This window comes from Callithrix jacchus, chromosome 6 (assembly GCF_049354715.1).
Source record: "Callithrix jacchus isolate 240 chromosome 6, calJac240_pri, whole genome shotgun sequence".
NCBI classification, from domain to species: domain Eukaryota; kingdom Metazoa; phylum Chordata; class Mammalia; order Primates; family Cebidae; genus Callithrix; species Callithrix jacchus.
In genome coordinates, this window is record NC_133507.1 from 123,920,982 (window position 1) to 123,937,348 (window position 16,367).

The 16,367-nt window shown below is 38.1% G+C and overlaps 2 protein-coding genes across 17 annotated transcripts in view; one reads left to right on the plus strand and one right to left on the minus strand.

Annotated features, from left to right (window-relative positions):
• Nucleotides 1-16,367, plus strand: part of FAM117B (family with sequence similarity 117 member B) — a 158,920-nt gene that overhangs the window by 141,869 nt on the left and 684 nt on the right. The window lies entirely within an intron of this gene.
• ICA1L (islet cell autoantigen 1 like) overlaps nt 1-16,367 on the minus strand; it is an 81,659-nt gene that overhangs the window by 11,096 nt on the left and 54,196 nt on the right. For all 16 annotated transcript variants that reach the window (XM_035305344.3, XM_008999232.5, XM_035305337.3 and 13 more), the window contains 2 exons: nt 9,085-9,159; nt 1,296-1,556 (listed from right to left, as the gene is read on the minus strand). In XM_035305344.3, coding sequence (XP_035161235.2) covers nt 1,296-1,556; nt 9,085-9,159 — 336 coding nt within the window. The remainder of the gene's footprint in view (nt 1-1,295; nt 1,557-9,084; nt 9,160-16,367) is intronic.

Genomic DNA, 16,367 nt, shown 5'->3' on the forward strand with positions numbered 1-16,367 from the left:
TTGGCCTCCCCCAGGTGCTGGGATTACAGACATAATCCCAGCTGACATTTAGTTTATTAACCGAGCTAACTGCATGTTGCTGTCAGAGATAGCACAAAGATGACTCACTCCACATATCATGCCTTGGGATGTTTGTAGATAAAGTATGTATGTCAATATTTAATACAAAGTTCAAGGCATTAAGACACTGCTAGATGCCCTGTGGGGTCCCTCCCATACAGGGGTTAAAATCTACTGGGATATGAGAGACTGGGATGTAAGGCAAGATAAAAGTAGGATTAGAGCCATGAAAATAGATAAAGCAAAGCACCATGGGAGGCCAGAGGAAGGAGAAACCATTTCCATTTGGCAGCACTGAGGAAGACTTCAAGGACCGACAATCATGGAAGAAACACTGGATTGGGATCTAATACTCAGGCCCATGTCCAGGCTCCATTACTGAACATTAGAAGCAGAAGCAACAACACAAGCACAGATGGATATATCAGAGGGTTCTGGAGTGCTCATTGTGATGGCAGAAAATGGCAAGTATTCTTACTTCACTTTAAGAGGAGATAGGAATTATGGGTGGAAATGCAACATAGGCAGGTTTTATCCTGGAAACTATGGTGTTTCATTTTTAAAAGTGTAAGCCGGTACTGACATCAGAAGCTGCTGCTTGGAGAGAGAACTCCACGGAAGTGTGGAGGGTGAACTGGGGGTTGGAGACCTGTTAGAAACTCACAGTAACCTAGGAAACCAAATGAGGCTCTAAATGGCTCTGGTGTAGAGGCAGAGAGTAGTGGGACATTTGAGACAGGTTTCAGAAACAGAACTGACAGGATTTGGTAACCAATATGGATGTGGGAAACAAAGTGACCCCCAAGGTACAGGATTGGACACAGGATGGTGGACTCTCTCCTGCTGCCTTGCCCAGAAGGCTGTCCTGCAATCAGCCTCCAGAGCTGTTCCTTTATCTTGTCAGCTCCGAACGCACCAAGTTTTACTTGATGGAAGAAACAGTATTGCCTGCCCTAGGTACGAGGAATTAGCAGGTCAAGTGTTTTAAACCAGACACCTGGGAAAATCAGTGCAGAAAACATGGGGTCTGGTGAAGGTGGGAGGGAAGCAGCCCTTGCTTCAGTCTGTTTATAGATTCCAGCGGCGACTAATGTTTTTCCAGTTGACTGGTGGACTGCAGATTTTATCTAATAGTGCTGACATTAAAATCGATCTTGTTGATTCTAGCATCAATAAGCACACAGTTTTGCTCATAAAGTAAAGCTCATGTGACCAAATGTTTCATAGACACTTACTGTTGAACGCTCCAGCCGCATGAAAGCCAAGGTCAAAGAGTTGTGAAGGAAGGAATTGAGAAGAATGAACGAGTGGCTCAGACCCCATGGAAGGCTCTTGGGACGTGAGACTGGCACTGGGGCTCCAAAAGGCAGTCTGGCATTCTTGGGTAAATTCACTAGTACTTGAAGAACCAGAACTTAGGAGGTTGTTCAGAAATGAGAATTCCTTCTCAAAATCTTCTCCTTCCAGTGAATCCACAGGTAGATCTTTTGCGAATACTGAGCATAAATAAAAACAAAGTCTTTTTAGATTTTAGGAAATGAGAGTAAGGCATAGGACAAATCAAATTTGTTTCACTGTTTTTATACTGTATTAACATAATTTTAAGTGAACAACTAAACTGACTGCAAATTTATGTGAAACTATTTCTAATTAGGCAGGATTTAGGCCAAAATGGCCACATTTCACAATGAAGATGTAAGTTATGAATAGCTATCTATGAAACAATTAAGCTACGACCTAAGTCAGAAACTAAAGGAGATGCAAAAAGACATAGAAACAAATTAATAATATGAGACTTTAACATACCATTCTGACTAAAAAACAGGCCAAGAGGACAACAGATTAAAGAGCATAATCAGTAATGTAATTATTTTGGATATACACCAACCTTGGGAACAGACACATTCTTCTTAAGCACACATTGAAAATGTACAAAAGTTGATTATACTAAGGCACACACAAAAAATCATTGTGTCCTTAAGGTAGGAACATTACATACAACATGCTCGGATCATATGCAATAAAAAGACAATTCTAAAATTAAACTATCAAAACAAATAGGTTCTTCCATCTGTAAATTTTAAAAACTACTAAGCAACTCTTAGTTGAAAAAGGAATGGACTTTCTGAAAAATAATGATGAGGGAAATATTTTATATCATAATCCATGTTGGTAAGTAAAATGTATAGAAGACCATTGTTTTGGACTGAGCTCCTGTACTAGACCCAACAAATCAAACCAAAATGGGGTCAATCATGCTAAGTTCCACATCACCAAACGAAAGCTAAGTTATCTGGCCTTTCAAGAAATCTGGAGAGAGACATCATAGCCAAGTCCCTAAACCAGTCCTAGCTGGCATGATAAGGAAGTCCCCTCTGCTTTAACTGTTACAAGAAAAGTAACTTTGCAATGATCAATCCACTTTTTGTTTTCTGTTTCTGCTTTCCTCCATCCTTTTCTGTCTGTAAAACCAACCTCCTCAGAACACTCATATTTTACAGAATGGGGTGCTGCCTGATTCTAGAATTGCAAGTAAAAGCCAATTAAGGTCTTTAAATTTGTTTTAATTTTACCTTTTGACAATGGAATACTTAAATGGCATAAACAAAGGAAAAATCATAAACACTTTTATCAATAAAAATGAAAGGGAGGGGCTTCATGGACCTGCACCCCAGCATAATTGGTGAAAATTATTTTTCAAAAGAAACAAGCATTAAGTCTCTGGAACTGGTCCCAGGGACATGGAGCAAATGAATAAATTTTTACTTAAGAAAATCTGTAACTTAGGAAAAACAGCAAGAGTTTGTGGTATTTGAACTGAGGACCACTCCCATCCTCCCACTTCCCAACTTAGCAAGATGGAGATTCCACTCCTGTCTGGTACAGCCAGAACACAGGGCTCCTTCTCCTTCCAGCTATCAGTCAAGGGCTAGCATCCTAGGAGGAGTAGGATGCCAGCATTTCACATCCTGTCCCCAGTTACCTGTTGCTGAGGTGAGTGCAGTCAGTAGATGATAGAGGCTCCCATCTCCTCCCCAGCTCCCATTTATGGGTTGGGAAGTCCGAGTTTGGTGTGGTGTCCTGAGAATATAGGGCCCATGACCACTTGACCCTGCTAGTAAAGTGGTGGTTTCATGAAGAAAGGCAAGCCAAGAAGACCTAAGGCTACTGTCACTCTCCTTACCTAGCACTCATCTCTTAGAGCAAGGATGACACACAGAAAGTAGCATGCCATTGTCCCCACTCCCAGCTGAAGCTCTGACTGAGAGATTTTCCTTGCAGGGAGTGAGGGAGAAGCAGACCATAAAACAGATAGTTCCTAATCCCTTTCCAAAGGCGCTGACTTCATTTACAACAGAGTGTAGGAAGTTCAACCCTAAGGATGCTCTCAAAACGGTGGAGGTTGTCACAAAAAGGCAACTGGGAGAAGACTCATAGTGTCATTAAACATGTAGGCTAAACTGTAGGCCAGCTACTTTGCCTGAAGGAACCAGGAAAAAAAGCCAGCTGGGGTCATCACAAATTTCAGTGACCTTGAGAACTATTTCTTCAAATGAGTCCAAATTTGATTGGTGTATTACATGGAGTAATTTATGCTCCAGGGCATTGCTGAACTCAATAGAGCAATCAGCTGGAAGAAGAAAAAAATAACAAACTGGACTTATAAAATATAAAGAATTTTGTGCTTCCAAAGGCAAAACTGAGAAAATAAAAAGATTGGGAATAAATATTTACAAGTCATATATCTGATAAAGGACTTTATCAAAAAATATGTAATCTCTTACAACTTAATAAGATAAACCCCAATTTAATAATGGGCATTAGATTTGTCAACAAGGAAGATATATGAATGGCCAATAGCACATGAAAAGAGTCTCAACACCATCAGTCACTGAAGAAATGGAAATTGAAGCTACAAATTAAAAGCACTAGAATAGCCATGCATGGTGACTCACACCTGTAATCCCAGCACTTTGGGAGGTTGAGGTAGATGGATCACCTAAGGTCAGGAATTTGAGACCAGCTTGGCCAACATGGCGAGACCCTGTCTGTACTAAAAATACAAAATTAGCCAGGCATGGTGGGTCATGCCTGTAATTCCAGCTACTCAGGAGGCAAGGCTGGAGAATCACTTGAACCTGGGAGGCGGAGGTTGCAGTGAGCTGAGATTACGCCATTGCACTCAGGCCTGGGCAACAAGAGCAAAACTCCATCTCAAAAAAAAATTTTTTTAAAAAAAAGCTCTAGAATACCTATTAATTAAAATATACTGCACATAGTGGCTGATGGCTGACACCTGTCATTCCAGAACTTTGGGAGGCCATGGCAAGTGGATAACTTAAGGTCAGGAGTTCAAGATCAGCCTGGCCAATATGGTGAAACCCCTTCTCTACTAAAAATACAAAAATTAGCTGGGCATGGTGGTGCATGCCTATAATCCCAGCTACTCAGGAGGCTGAGGCAGGAGACTCAATCACTTGAACCCAGGAGGTGGAGGGTGCAGTGAGCTGAGATGGTGCCAGTGCACTCCAGCCTGGGTGACAGAGTGAGACTCCATCTCAAAAAAATAAAATATAGATAATACCAAATGTTGGTAAAGATGTGGAGAAATTAGAACCCTTACACTTTGCAGATGGAAATAAAATGGTGCAATTATGTTGGAAAAAGTTTGGCAGTTCCTTAAGAAGTTAAATTTACCGTACTGCCTCACAATTCCACTCCTGGGAATCTAACCAAGGGAAAAGACAACATATGCCCACACAAAGAGAAGTACATGAATGTCCAGTGGTGGTATTCTAATAGCCAAAAATTATAAACAATCTAAATGTCCATCTACTGTTAAGTAAACATAAGATGGTATATCCATACAATGATTGAATACTATTGCTCAACAAAAAGTAATATACTACTGATATATACAACATGGATGACTAAAAAACATTAAGTGGAAGGTGCCAGAAATAAAGGACTACCTTTTTGCCTGGCTTCATGTATATTAAATGTCTAGAAAAGGCAAATTTATAGAGACAAAAACAGATTACTAATTAATTACTGGCTTGGAGTGAATCAGATTAAAACAAGTGTGAGAGAATAATTTGGGGGCAATGGAAACATTCTAATATCCAATTGTGGTAATGGTTGCATAATCTAAATTTACTAAAAATTATGAACTGTTATACTTAGAATGCATGAAATTTATGGTAATTATACCTAAATAAAGCTGTTAAAAATTAAAAGAAATTTTATACAGCTCTATTGCAAATAAATTTAGAAGTCTAGAGACTGAATAATTTCTTATATAATTTACTAAAATAAATCCCAGTACAGATTAAAAGCTTAAACAGACTAATTTCTATATACAGAGAGAAAAAAACACATACACACAAGAAAGCACCAGACCTAGACATTTTCATAGATTAAGACATGAATAAGAGGCTGGGCACAGTGGCTCACACCTGTAAGTAATCGCAGCATTTTGAGAGGCCAAGGCAGGCAGATCACCTGAGGTCAAGAGTTCAAGATCAGCATGGCCAATATGGCAAAACTCCGTCTCTACTTAAAAAAAAAAAAAATAGCCAGGTGTGGTGGCTGGTGCCTGTAATCCCACCTACTCAGGAAGCCAAGGCAGGAAGAATTGCTTGAACTTACGAGGTGGAGGCTGCAGTGAGCAGATATCATGCCACTGCACTCCAGCCTGGGTGACAGAGAGAGACTCCATCTCAAAAAAAAAAGAATGCAAAAAGAGCTGGGCGTGGTGGCTCACACCTGTAATCCCAGCACTTTGGGAGGCTAAGGCGGGTGGATCACCTGAAGTCAGGAGTTTGAGACCAGCCTGACCAATATGGTAAAACCCTGTCTCTATTAAAAATACAAAATTTGCCAGGCATGGTGGCATGCACCTGTAATCCCAGCTACTCAGGAGGCTGAGGCAGGAGAATTGCTCGAACCTGGGAGATGGAGGTTGCAGTGAGCCAAGAACGCGCCTTGCATTCCAGCCTGAGCAACAAGATTGAAACTCCATCTCCCAAAAAAAAAAAAAAGAATGCAAATATAGTAGTAAAATATTAGCAAGCGAAGTAATATAAAATGACAAAGCTGGACTACAACTCGAATGCAAAAATGATATAATATCAGGAAACCTTTTATTATAGTTCATCATATTAATATATTTAATAAGGAAAAGCAAGTAATTGCTGGCATAGATAACTGAAAAAGCTGCCAACAATATTCAACAACTATTAGCCGGGTGTGGTGGTATGCAGCTGTAATCCCAGCTACTTGGGAGGCTGAGGTACGAGAATCGCTTGAACCCAGGAGACAAAGGTTGCAGTGAGCCAAGATCACACCACTGCACTCCGGCCTGGGTGACACAGTGAGACTCAAAACAAGAACAACAACAACAACAACCATTCCTAATAAAAAATCTTGAGAAAATAAGTACGTATGGATACTTCTTTAACATCATGAAATATATCTTGGTCCAAAGCCAGCATTTTAGTTCAGAAATATTATAGGCATTTCCACTAAAGCCAGGAAATGTTCACTACTAGCTAACATTGTTCTGAAGATAGTACCCAATGTAATTACATAGGAGAAATCTATGCTTTGGTAAGAATAAAGAAAAAGATGATCTCTATTATCAAATGATATAACTCAAATAATAAAAGAATTCAGCTATATACCAGGATATAAAACTAATATGCAAAAGTGAATAGCATTCATATCTATAAAATAATAACCAATGAAAATATATAATGGGGAAAGAAACCCATTTACAATAGCAACCAGAAAGATAAAATACATAGAAATAAACTTAACAGGAAATGTTCCAAAACCTGTACAAAAAAAAAATCTCTGAAAGATATACAAGTAAACTTTAACAAATGGAAAGATGTCCCTTGTTTTTCATTAGGATGTCTCAACACGATCAACCTGTCAGTTTTCACATTTAATGTGATTACAATAAAAGTATCAATGAGCTTTTTAAGAAAGCTCCACAATTTTACATTCACATTGAAAAATAAACAGGCAAAAATAGCTAAGAAAATAATATTTTAAAAATGGGGGATTCTAGCCTTACTAGATATTAAAACAACAAGAAAGTTTCTATAATTAAAACTATGTGGGCCGGGCAAGGTGGCTCATGCCTGTAATTCCAGCACTTTGGGAGGCAGAGGTGGGCAGATCACTTGAGGCCAGGAGTTCAAGATCAGCCTGCTCAACATGGTGAAACCCTGCTTCTATTAAAAATATAAAATTAGCCAGGCGTGTCTCAGCCTGTAATCAGAGCTACTTGGGAGGCTGATGCAGGAGAATCACTTGAACCCGGGAGGCAAAGGCTGCAGTGAGCCAAGATCGCGCCACTACACTCCATCCTGGGCAACAAGAGCAAAACCCCATCTCAAAAAACAAACAAAAAAACAATGGGGCACTGTTGCATGCACACACCAATGAAATATAAAGAAAGTCTAGAAATACAACCATGTGGAAACAGAAATGTAGTATATAAGATGTTACCTCAAATTACTAGGACAAAGATAGCATTTTAAAAATATATCTAAAGGGTTGGGCGAGGCGGCTCATGCCTGTAATCCTAGCACCTTGGGAAGCCAAGGTGGGCGGATCACTTGAGGTCAGAAGTTTGAAACCAGCCTGGCCAACATGACAAAATCCTGTCTCTACTAAAAATATTTTTAAAAAGCTGGGCGTGGTGGCACACACCTGTAATCCCAGCTATTTGGGAGGCTGAGACAAAAGAATTGCTTGAACCCAGAAGGCAAAATTTGCAGTGAGCTGAGATCATGCCACTGATCTCCAGCCTGGGTGACAGAGCGAGACTGTCTCAGAAAAAAAAAAAAAACCATATATATATAATATATCATATATCATATATATATATATATGATAGCCATTTGGGGGAAAAAAAAGCAGGGGATAACATTTGATCCGTTGCTAACACTGTACACATGAATTAACTTCAAATGAATTCAAGATCTAAATGCAAAAAATAATACTATATATAAATACCAGAAGAAAGCATAAGAGAATTCTTTTATAATCTGGGTTTAGGAAAAGCTTTCTGACTATGACTAAAGTCCAGATCCAATAAAAGAAAAGTTAACAAATTTGACTGTATTTAAAACTTTAAAACATTTTTAACTTTAAAAAATTTAAAGAAACAAAGTCACAAGACAGATGACACACTAGGAGAAAATACTGACAGCCAAATTGCTTGAGAAAGATATTCGAGGTAGTTATTTAATGCTTAGAAAGTACCTTAATTTACTCTTGATCCTCTTTTTTTTTTTTTTTGAGATGGAGTTTCGCTCTTGTTACCCAGGCTGGAGTGCAATGGTACGATCTTGGCTCACCGCAACCTCCACCTCCTGGGTTCAGGCAATTCTGCCTCAGCCTTCTGAGTAGCTGGAATTACAGGCATGCGCCACCATGCCCAGCTAATTTTTTTTTTTTTTTTTGTATTTTTAGTAGAGACGGGGTTTCACCATGTTGACCAGATGGTCTCAATCTCTTGACCTCGTGATCCACCTGCCTCGGCCTCCCAAAGTGCTGGGATTACAGGCGTGGATCCTCATTATAGAGATAAGAAAACCAGAATGTTGGAGATATACTTTTGTTTCTTAAATAGTGATTTTAATTTATTTAATGTTGAATGACATTTACTATTTTGCTAGTATCTAATGACACTGATAATACAAAAAATTGCATTCATTCATTCATTCAACAAATATCTACTCAGTGCCTATACTGCTGATGGTCGAGATACAGGAAAGAAAAAAGGACACAGCCCTAGCTGTCCTGGTTATATAGATACATTCTGATAGGGCCCAAACATACAGAACAAAGATTTAATTTCCATTGTGATATGCTACAAAGTAGAGACACATCATTGCATTCTTATGTAGAGACTGAGACAGTTTCTAATGTTAAGGAAATAAATATTAAATGAAAATTGAAGAATTTTAAAGAATCATTTATATAGAGAGTGAAATGATTATTTCTTACCATTTTCAGAGTTAGAAAACTGAGGTGCTCTAAAGTCTCTCATCTGAGAATGTTTTTCCTTGTGATCTTTGTTTGCTAAAACAAAAGCACATAAAAGAAAAGTTGAACAAGAAGAAATTCAGCAAGAACATTTACTGTAATATTTTATCATTAGGTCAAGTGTTCAATTGACCAAATCAGAGTCTAAAACATACAAAAGGGAAACATAAAAATTTAAATTATCTTATATATAAAAATCGCATTTGTGTGTATATGTGTGTGTGTGTGTGTGTGTGTATATATACACACACACATAAATATATCAATATAACATGAGAGGTATTCAGGTGCTCTATTAAGTCTCTGTCCCCTTGAAATTTAAGTTTTCACATTCCAAAGTCTGTTCCTTCCTTGGTGGACCTGTTCTTATTCTATGCTCTCTGATAGGCCATTTTATATTTGTTCCACCTGATCTACATGTCCTGACACTCTGACACAATGGATGTTTATCTTACAGTGAATGAATATGGTCTATGATTTTATTATTGTTTAATTGACAAAAATATATAATTTATCGCATACAGCATATTGTTTTGATATATGTAATACATTGTGAAATGGCTAAATTTAGCTAATTAACATTTGTATTACCTCACATATTACTTTTTGTGGTGAGAACACTACTCTCTTAACAATTTGTTGTTGTTGTTTTTGAGACAGAGTCTTGCTCTGTCAGCCAGGCTGGAGTGCAGTGGCACAATCTCAGCTCAATGCAATCTCCACTTCTGGGGTTCAAGCGATTCTCCTGCCTCAGCTTCCTGAGTAGCTACCACACCCAGCTAATTTTTGTATCTTCAGTAGATATGTGGTTTCGCCATGTTGGCCAGGGTGGTCTTGAACTCCTGATCTCAAATGATCCTCTTGCCTTTGCCTCCCAAAGTGCTGGGATTATAGGTGTGATCCACCATGCCCAGCCTCTTTCAACAATTTTCAAGAATATATATATATTTTTATTTTTATTTTATTTTATTTTTTGGGGGGGGGAGGAAGGCAGGAAGGGAGAGAAGAAGGACGGTAGGGAGGAAGGAAGGGATGAAGGAAGGAAGGAAGGGAGGAAGCGGGGAGGGAGGGAGGGAGGGAGGGAAGGGAAGGAAGGGAATCAAGCAATGAGAGAGACATTGCCGACCTCGATCTAGAGGTTTACAAGTTGATTTCTTTTTTTTTGAGAGAAAGAAAGAAAAAAAAAATAAGTAAAGGAGAGGAAGAAAGAGGAAAAGAAAGAGAGTAAATGGAAATATTGCTTTATTTTGAAAAAAATTGGGTATTAATAATGGCCAATCAATGTTTCATTTAAACTTATGGGTAGGTGTGGTGTGGTATTGCCTAAATTGTATATTTTGTGTATTTGAAGTGGAGAGCTCTATAAATATTTATTAAGTTTACTTGTTCCGGATCTGAGTTCGAGTCCTTGATATCCTTATTAATTTTCTGTCTCATTGAATCTAAGTCTCGTATCTGGGTGTTAGGATCGTTAGCTCTTGTTGTTGCATTGATCCTTTTACCACTATATTTTTGTTGCTTTAAAATCTATTTTATCTGATACGAGAATTGCAACTCCTGCTTTTTATTTATTTATTATTTATTTTTGCTTTCCATTTGGTTGGTAAATCTTTCTCCATCCCTTTGTTTTGAGTCTTTGTGTATTCTTGCATGTGAAACAGGTCTGGATGTAACATGCCGTTGGGTTTTGGCTGTGTCTTTTGATTGGGGGATTTAGTCAATTTAAATTTAGGGTTACTGCCATTTGATGTTGACTGGCTGTTTTATCCATTCGTTGGTGTAAATTCTTCTTTATGTTGGTGCTCTTTACTTTTTGGTGTATTTTTAGAAAGGCTAATACTGGTTGTTTCTTTCTGTGTGTAATGCTTCTTTCAGAAGCTCTTGTAAAGCAGGCCTGGTGGTAATAAAATCTCTGAGTTCTTGCTTGTTCATAAAAGATTTTATTTTTCCTTCAGTTGTGAAGTTTAGTTTGACTGGATATGAAATTCTGGGCTGAAGGTTCTGTTCTTTGAGAATGTTGAATATTGGCCCCCACTCTCTTCTGGCTTGTAGAGTTTCTGCTGAGAGATCTGCTATAAGTCTGATAGGCTTGCCTTTGTGGGTAACCTGACCTTTCTCTCTGGCTGCCCTTAGTATTTTCTCCTTCGTTTCAACCCCGGTGAATCTAACGATTATGTGCCTTGGGGTTGCTCTTCTTGAGGAATATCTTTGTGGTGTTCTCTGTATTACCTGGGGTTGAATGTTGACCTGCTTTGCTAGTTTAGGAAAATTTTCCTGAATAATATCCTGAAGGGTATTTTCCAGCTTGGATTCATTCTCTCTGTCACATTCAGGTACACCTATCAAACGTAAATTTGGTCTTTTCACATAGTCCCACATTTCTTGGAGACTTTGCTCATTCCTTTTTATCCTTTTTTCTCTAATCTTTTCTTCACGTTTTATTTCATTAAGTTGGATTTTGACCTCTGATATCCCTTATTCTGCTTGAACAATTCGAGTGTTTAAACCTGTGCATACTTCTCGGAGTTCCTGTATTGTATTCTTCAGTTCCATTATTTCACTCATACTCCTCTCTAAGTTGTCTATTCTCAATAGGAGTTCATCAAACCTTTTTTCAAAGTTCCTAGTTTCTTTACGTTGGGCTACAACATGGTCTTTTAACTCACCAAAGTTTGTTATTATCCATTCCTTGAAGAGTGATTCTGTCATCAGGATGCGCTCGTTCTCCATCAAGCCTTGTTCCATTGTTGATGTGGAACTGTGATCATCTTTAGAGAGAGAGACGTTCTGACTTTGAGTATTCTCAGCTTTTTTACGCTGGTTCTTCCCATCATTGTAAATTTATCCTCCTGTCGTCTTTGAAATTACCAACTTTCAGATTAGGTCTCTTGAGTGGACGTCCAGGTTGTTAGTTCCCAGGGCCAGAGCAGCGGCGTTAAAACTGATGGTGCTTTTCTGCCCAGGATTCTCCTGTCTGGCTTCCTTCTTGTGTCCTTAGTAGGGGACTCTGCCTTCCCGGACCTCCAAACCTCGGTCAGAAGGGGAACTGGTCCTGTTTACTCTGCGCCAAGTGCTGCCACGCTGAGGTGCCGTCACAGCCACTGCCGGGCTCTGGTGTCCTGCTGGGGACCTGTGCAGGTCCTCCGAACCTGTTTACTCTGCTCCGAGAGCTGCTGCGCCGAAGTGCCGGCGGAACCGCTGGGCCAGCCATGAGAGTCGCGCTGGCCACCCGTGTGTTTCCTCCACTGGGGGATCTTCTGCTCCATGAGCGACCAGAATTTGTCTGAAAGTGTGGCGTCCTCTAGTTCTCCGCACCTTCCCTGAGAGCTGCAATTCCGGGATGTTAGCGATCGGCCATCTTGGATCGTTCCAAGAATATATTGTTATTAAATACAGTCACCATGTTTTACAATAGATCTTTTGAACTTATTCCTCCTGTCTAGTTGAAATTTTGTATCCTTCAGACATGTCCTCAGTGCCTTCTCCACAACTACCTACCACTCACTCTATTCTCTGCTTCTATGAGTTCAACTTTTTAGATTCCACATGTAAGTTGGTATTTGTCTTTCTGTGTCTGGCTTACTTCACTTTGCATGATGTCCTCTGGGTTCATTCACTTAGTCACAAATGACAGAATTTCCTTCTTTTTGAAGAAGGCTGAATAGTATTCCATTGTGTACACATACCATAATTATCTTTATCTGTTCATCTGTTGATGAACACTTACATTGATTCCATATCATATTTTAGCTATTGTGATTAAGGATCTGGTCTACTTTTTTTTTTTTTCTGAGAAAGGGTCTTGCTCTGTTGCCCAGGCTGGACATATAGCTCACTATAGCTTCTACCTTTCAGGCTCAAGAGATCCTCCCACCTCAGTAACTAGGACTCCTCCCAAGTAGCTGGGACTATAGGGTGTGTCACCATGCCTGAATAATTTTTTAAAATTTTTTGTAGAACAAGGTCTCACTATGTTGCCCAGGCTAGTTTTGAACTTCTGGGCTTGGACTCCCAAAGTGCCAGGATAACAGGTGTGAGCCACCATGCCTGATCAAGGATATAGTTTACTTTTAAATATTTGTACATATTTGTGAGGTATATGTTAAATTTTGTTACATGTATATAATGAGTAGTGGTCAAGTCAGGGTATTTAGGGTATTTGTCATCTGAGTATAATACATTTATGTTAAGTATAATAACTGTGGTCTGCTATCAAACACTAATATATTCCTTCTATTTAACTGTTTCTTCGTACCTTTTAACTCACCTCTCTTCATCCTCTTCAATCTCCCCACCACTTACCCTTCCCAGTCTCTGTCATCTATTTTTCTACTCTCTACCTGCATGTGATCAAAATGTTTTGCTCCCACATATAAGTGAGAATATGTGATATTTGTCTTCTTGTGCCTGGCTTATTTCACTTAAGATAATGACCTTCATTTCCATCCATGTTGCTGCAAATAACAGGATCTCATTCTTTTTATGGTGTATAGTATTCCATTGTGTATATATGCTACTTTTTCTTTATCCATTCATCCACTGATGGACCCTTAGGGTTGATTCCATATCCTCGCTATTGTGAATACTGATGGAATAATCATGGAAGTGCAGGTATTACTTTGATATATTAATTTCTTTTCCTTTGGGTAGATAACCATTAGAGGATTGCTGGATCAAATGATAATTCTATTTTTAATTTTCTGAGAAATCTCGATACTGTTTTTCACAGTAGCCGCATTTCATAGTATTTTTTCATAGTTTATATTCCTACCAATAGTGTGTAAGAGCTCTCTTTTCTCTGCGTCCTCACTAGTATCTGTTATTGTCTTTTTAATAGCCATTCTGACTGGGGAAGCTTATATCTTATTGTGGATTTGATTTGCATTTCCCTGATGATGAGTGATGTTTAGCACTTTTTCATATACCTGTTCACCATCGTTCTGTCTTCTTTTGAGAAATGTCTATTCATGTCCTTTGCCCACTTTTTTTTTTTTTTTTTTTTGAGACGAAGTGTCACTCTGTCACCCTGGCTGGAGTGCAATGGTGCAATCTCAGCTCACTGCAACTTCCACCTCTTAGTTTCAATCGATTCTCCTGCCTCAGCCTCCTGAGTAGCTAGGACTATAGGTGTGTGCTACCACAGCCAGCTAATTTTTGTATTTTTAGTAGAGACGGGGTTTCACCATGTTGGTCAGGCTGGTCTCAAACTCCTGCCTACCTCGGCCTCCCAAAGTGCTGGGATTATAGGCATGAGCCACTGCGCCCAGCCTTGCCCACTTTTTAACGTTTATTTTTCTTGAATTATTTGAATCCCTCCTATATTCCAGATATTAGTCCCTTGTTGGATTCATAGTTTTCAACTATTTATCCCACTGAAGAGACTGTAGCTGCACTCTCTTGATAATTTATTTTGCTGTTCAGAAGCTTTTTATTTTAATTAAGTCCCTTTTGTCTATTTTTGGTTTTGTTCTCTGTGCTTTTGAGGTCTTAGTCATAAATTCTTTGTCTAGAAAAATGTCCAGGAACATTTTCCATAGGTTTTTCCCTCATATTTTAATAGCTTTGGGTCTTACATTTAGGTCCTTGATCTATTTTGAGTTGATTTTGTATATGGTAAGAGATGGGAGTTCAGGTTCATTCTTCTACATGGGGCTATTAAGGATATGGTCTACTTTTAATTCAAAGGCTTCTTTATTCTTTTAAAAACGGCATAACAATAAGCAGCATCTTCACATTTCTTACTTAAGCTAGAGCTTGAGTAGTAGTGATCTCATAGGAAAAGAAAGATCATACACATGCCAAAAGATAGCATACTCTTTTTTGATCAAAAAACAGCATTGTCTTGTGTTTTTAAATGTTTTAAACATTTAGAAAGTCAAACATACAAACCAAATCCTACAGAGGCAAAACTCTACTAAAAAATTACTTCCAAGTTTTAAGCCTATATATCAAGACAAAAATAAAATAATTATGCCCTACTGCAACAATGGGAACCAGTTTTTGAGTCAGTTTTTCTATATGATCCATTTTGTATACATTGGATACCATCTCTATGTCATTTGTTACTCAACATAGGCACACACAGAGACAAAAAAAGTACATGATTTTTATACTTTCTAACATATTCAACTATTATTAGGGCCATTTAAAAAAATGAAATGTAAATTTCTCCTACATACAAAGGTGGACAGTGTTGCTGTATAGAGAGCTTAAAGAATGTAATACATCTAAGGACAAGAAAGTAATAGCTCTATTACACTATTATTAAAATTCTATGTTCAGTTTGGGCTACTATAAAATAATATGGAAAAAGTAAAAAAAAAAAAAAAACATAAAAACAGCCAAAGTAATTAAAAAGAAAACAAATTCAAAAGAAATATTTAAGCAAATCAGGGTTATTTAACCTTACAATAAGGAAGCTAAAGGATGAATTAGGTTATAAGTTCAAATACATAATATAAAACGGTTAGAAATATACAGAAGATTTAAAAATTTTCAAATGGACTTTATCAGTAAAGATTTTAGTTGAACATAGGAGGGAAAAAACAGAGGAGAAAATCTAGGAATGGAAAAGATTCCAGAGGTGGCCAGAGAAAGAAGTGAGAAGAATAATCCTGGTTGTGGGGAACGGAATAGGAATTGCTGATGCAGAGGCAGAGTCACAGCACGGAAGGTTGTAGGCTGCAGAAATAGAGTTTGGGGAATGGAGAGATGTGTTAAAGGATCTTTAAGGAAATGTTGTTGGATAAGATGAAAGGTAACCTCCCTCCTCTCTCTTCCTCAGAAATTTTCAATAATGATCTGCTTTACCTTACAGTGCTTTTGGTATAGATTCATGTAGTTTGGTTTCATTTTATTTTAATGTTACAAACACATGACATTGGAATTAAGATAGGCAGATAAGTGAGAATGGTCTAGCACAAAGGCTTAGTTTTGTTCCATTTTATGAAACACCATTTGAGTGAATATCTCAGAGCATAAATCTTTGAGGGCATTTCAAATTATTTCCTCAGTAGAGTTCTTTTTTTTTTTTTTTTTTGTATTTCAATTAATTCAATTTGGTATTTATTTTTTAAAAACAAAGTTCTTGCGTTATTTTGAAATCAGTACTTGCTCATTTTACAAAATGAGAAAAAAACTCCAGAAATAGAAGGATCCCTTCCGCTAGTTATATTGTATACACACAGTCACTATTACATGTATATTCATTTCCATCTCTTATTTTTGCTATGTGTTTGAAGCAT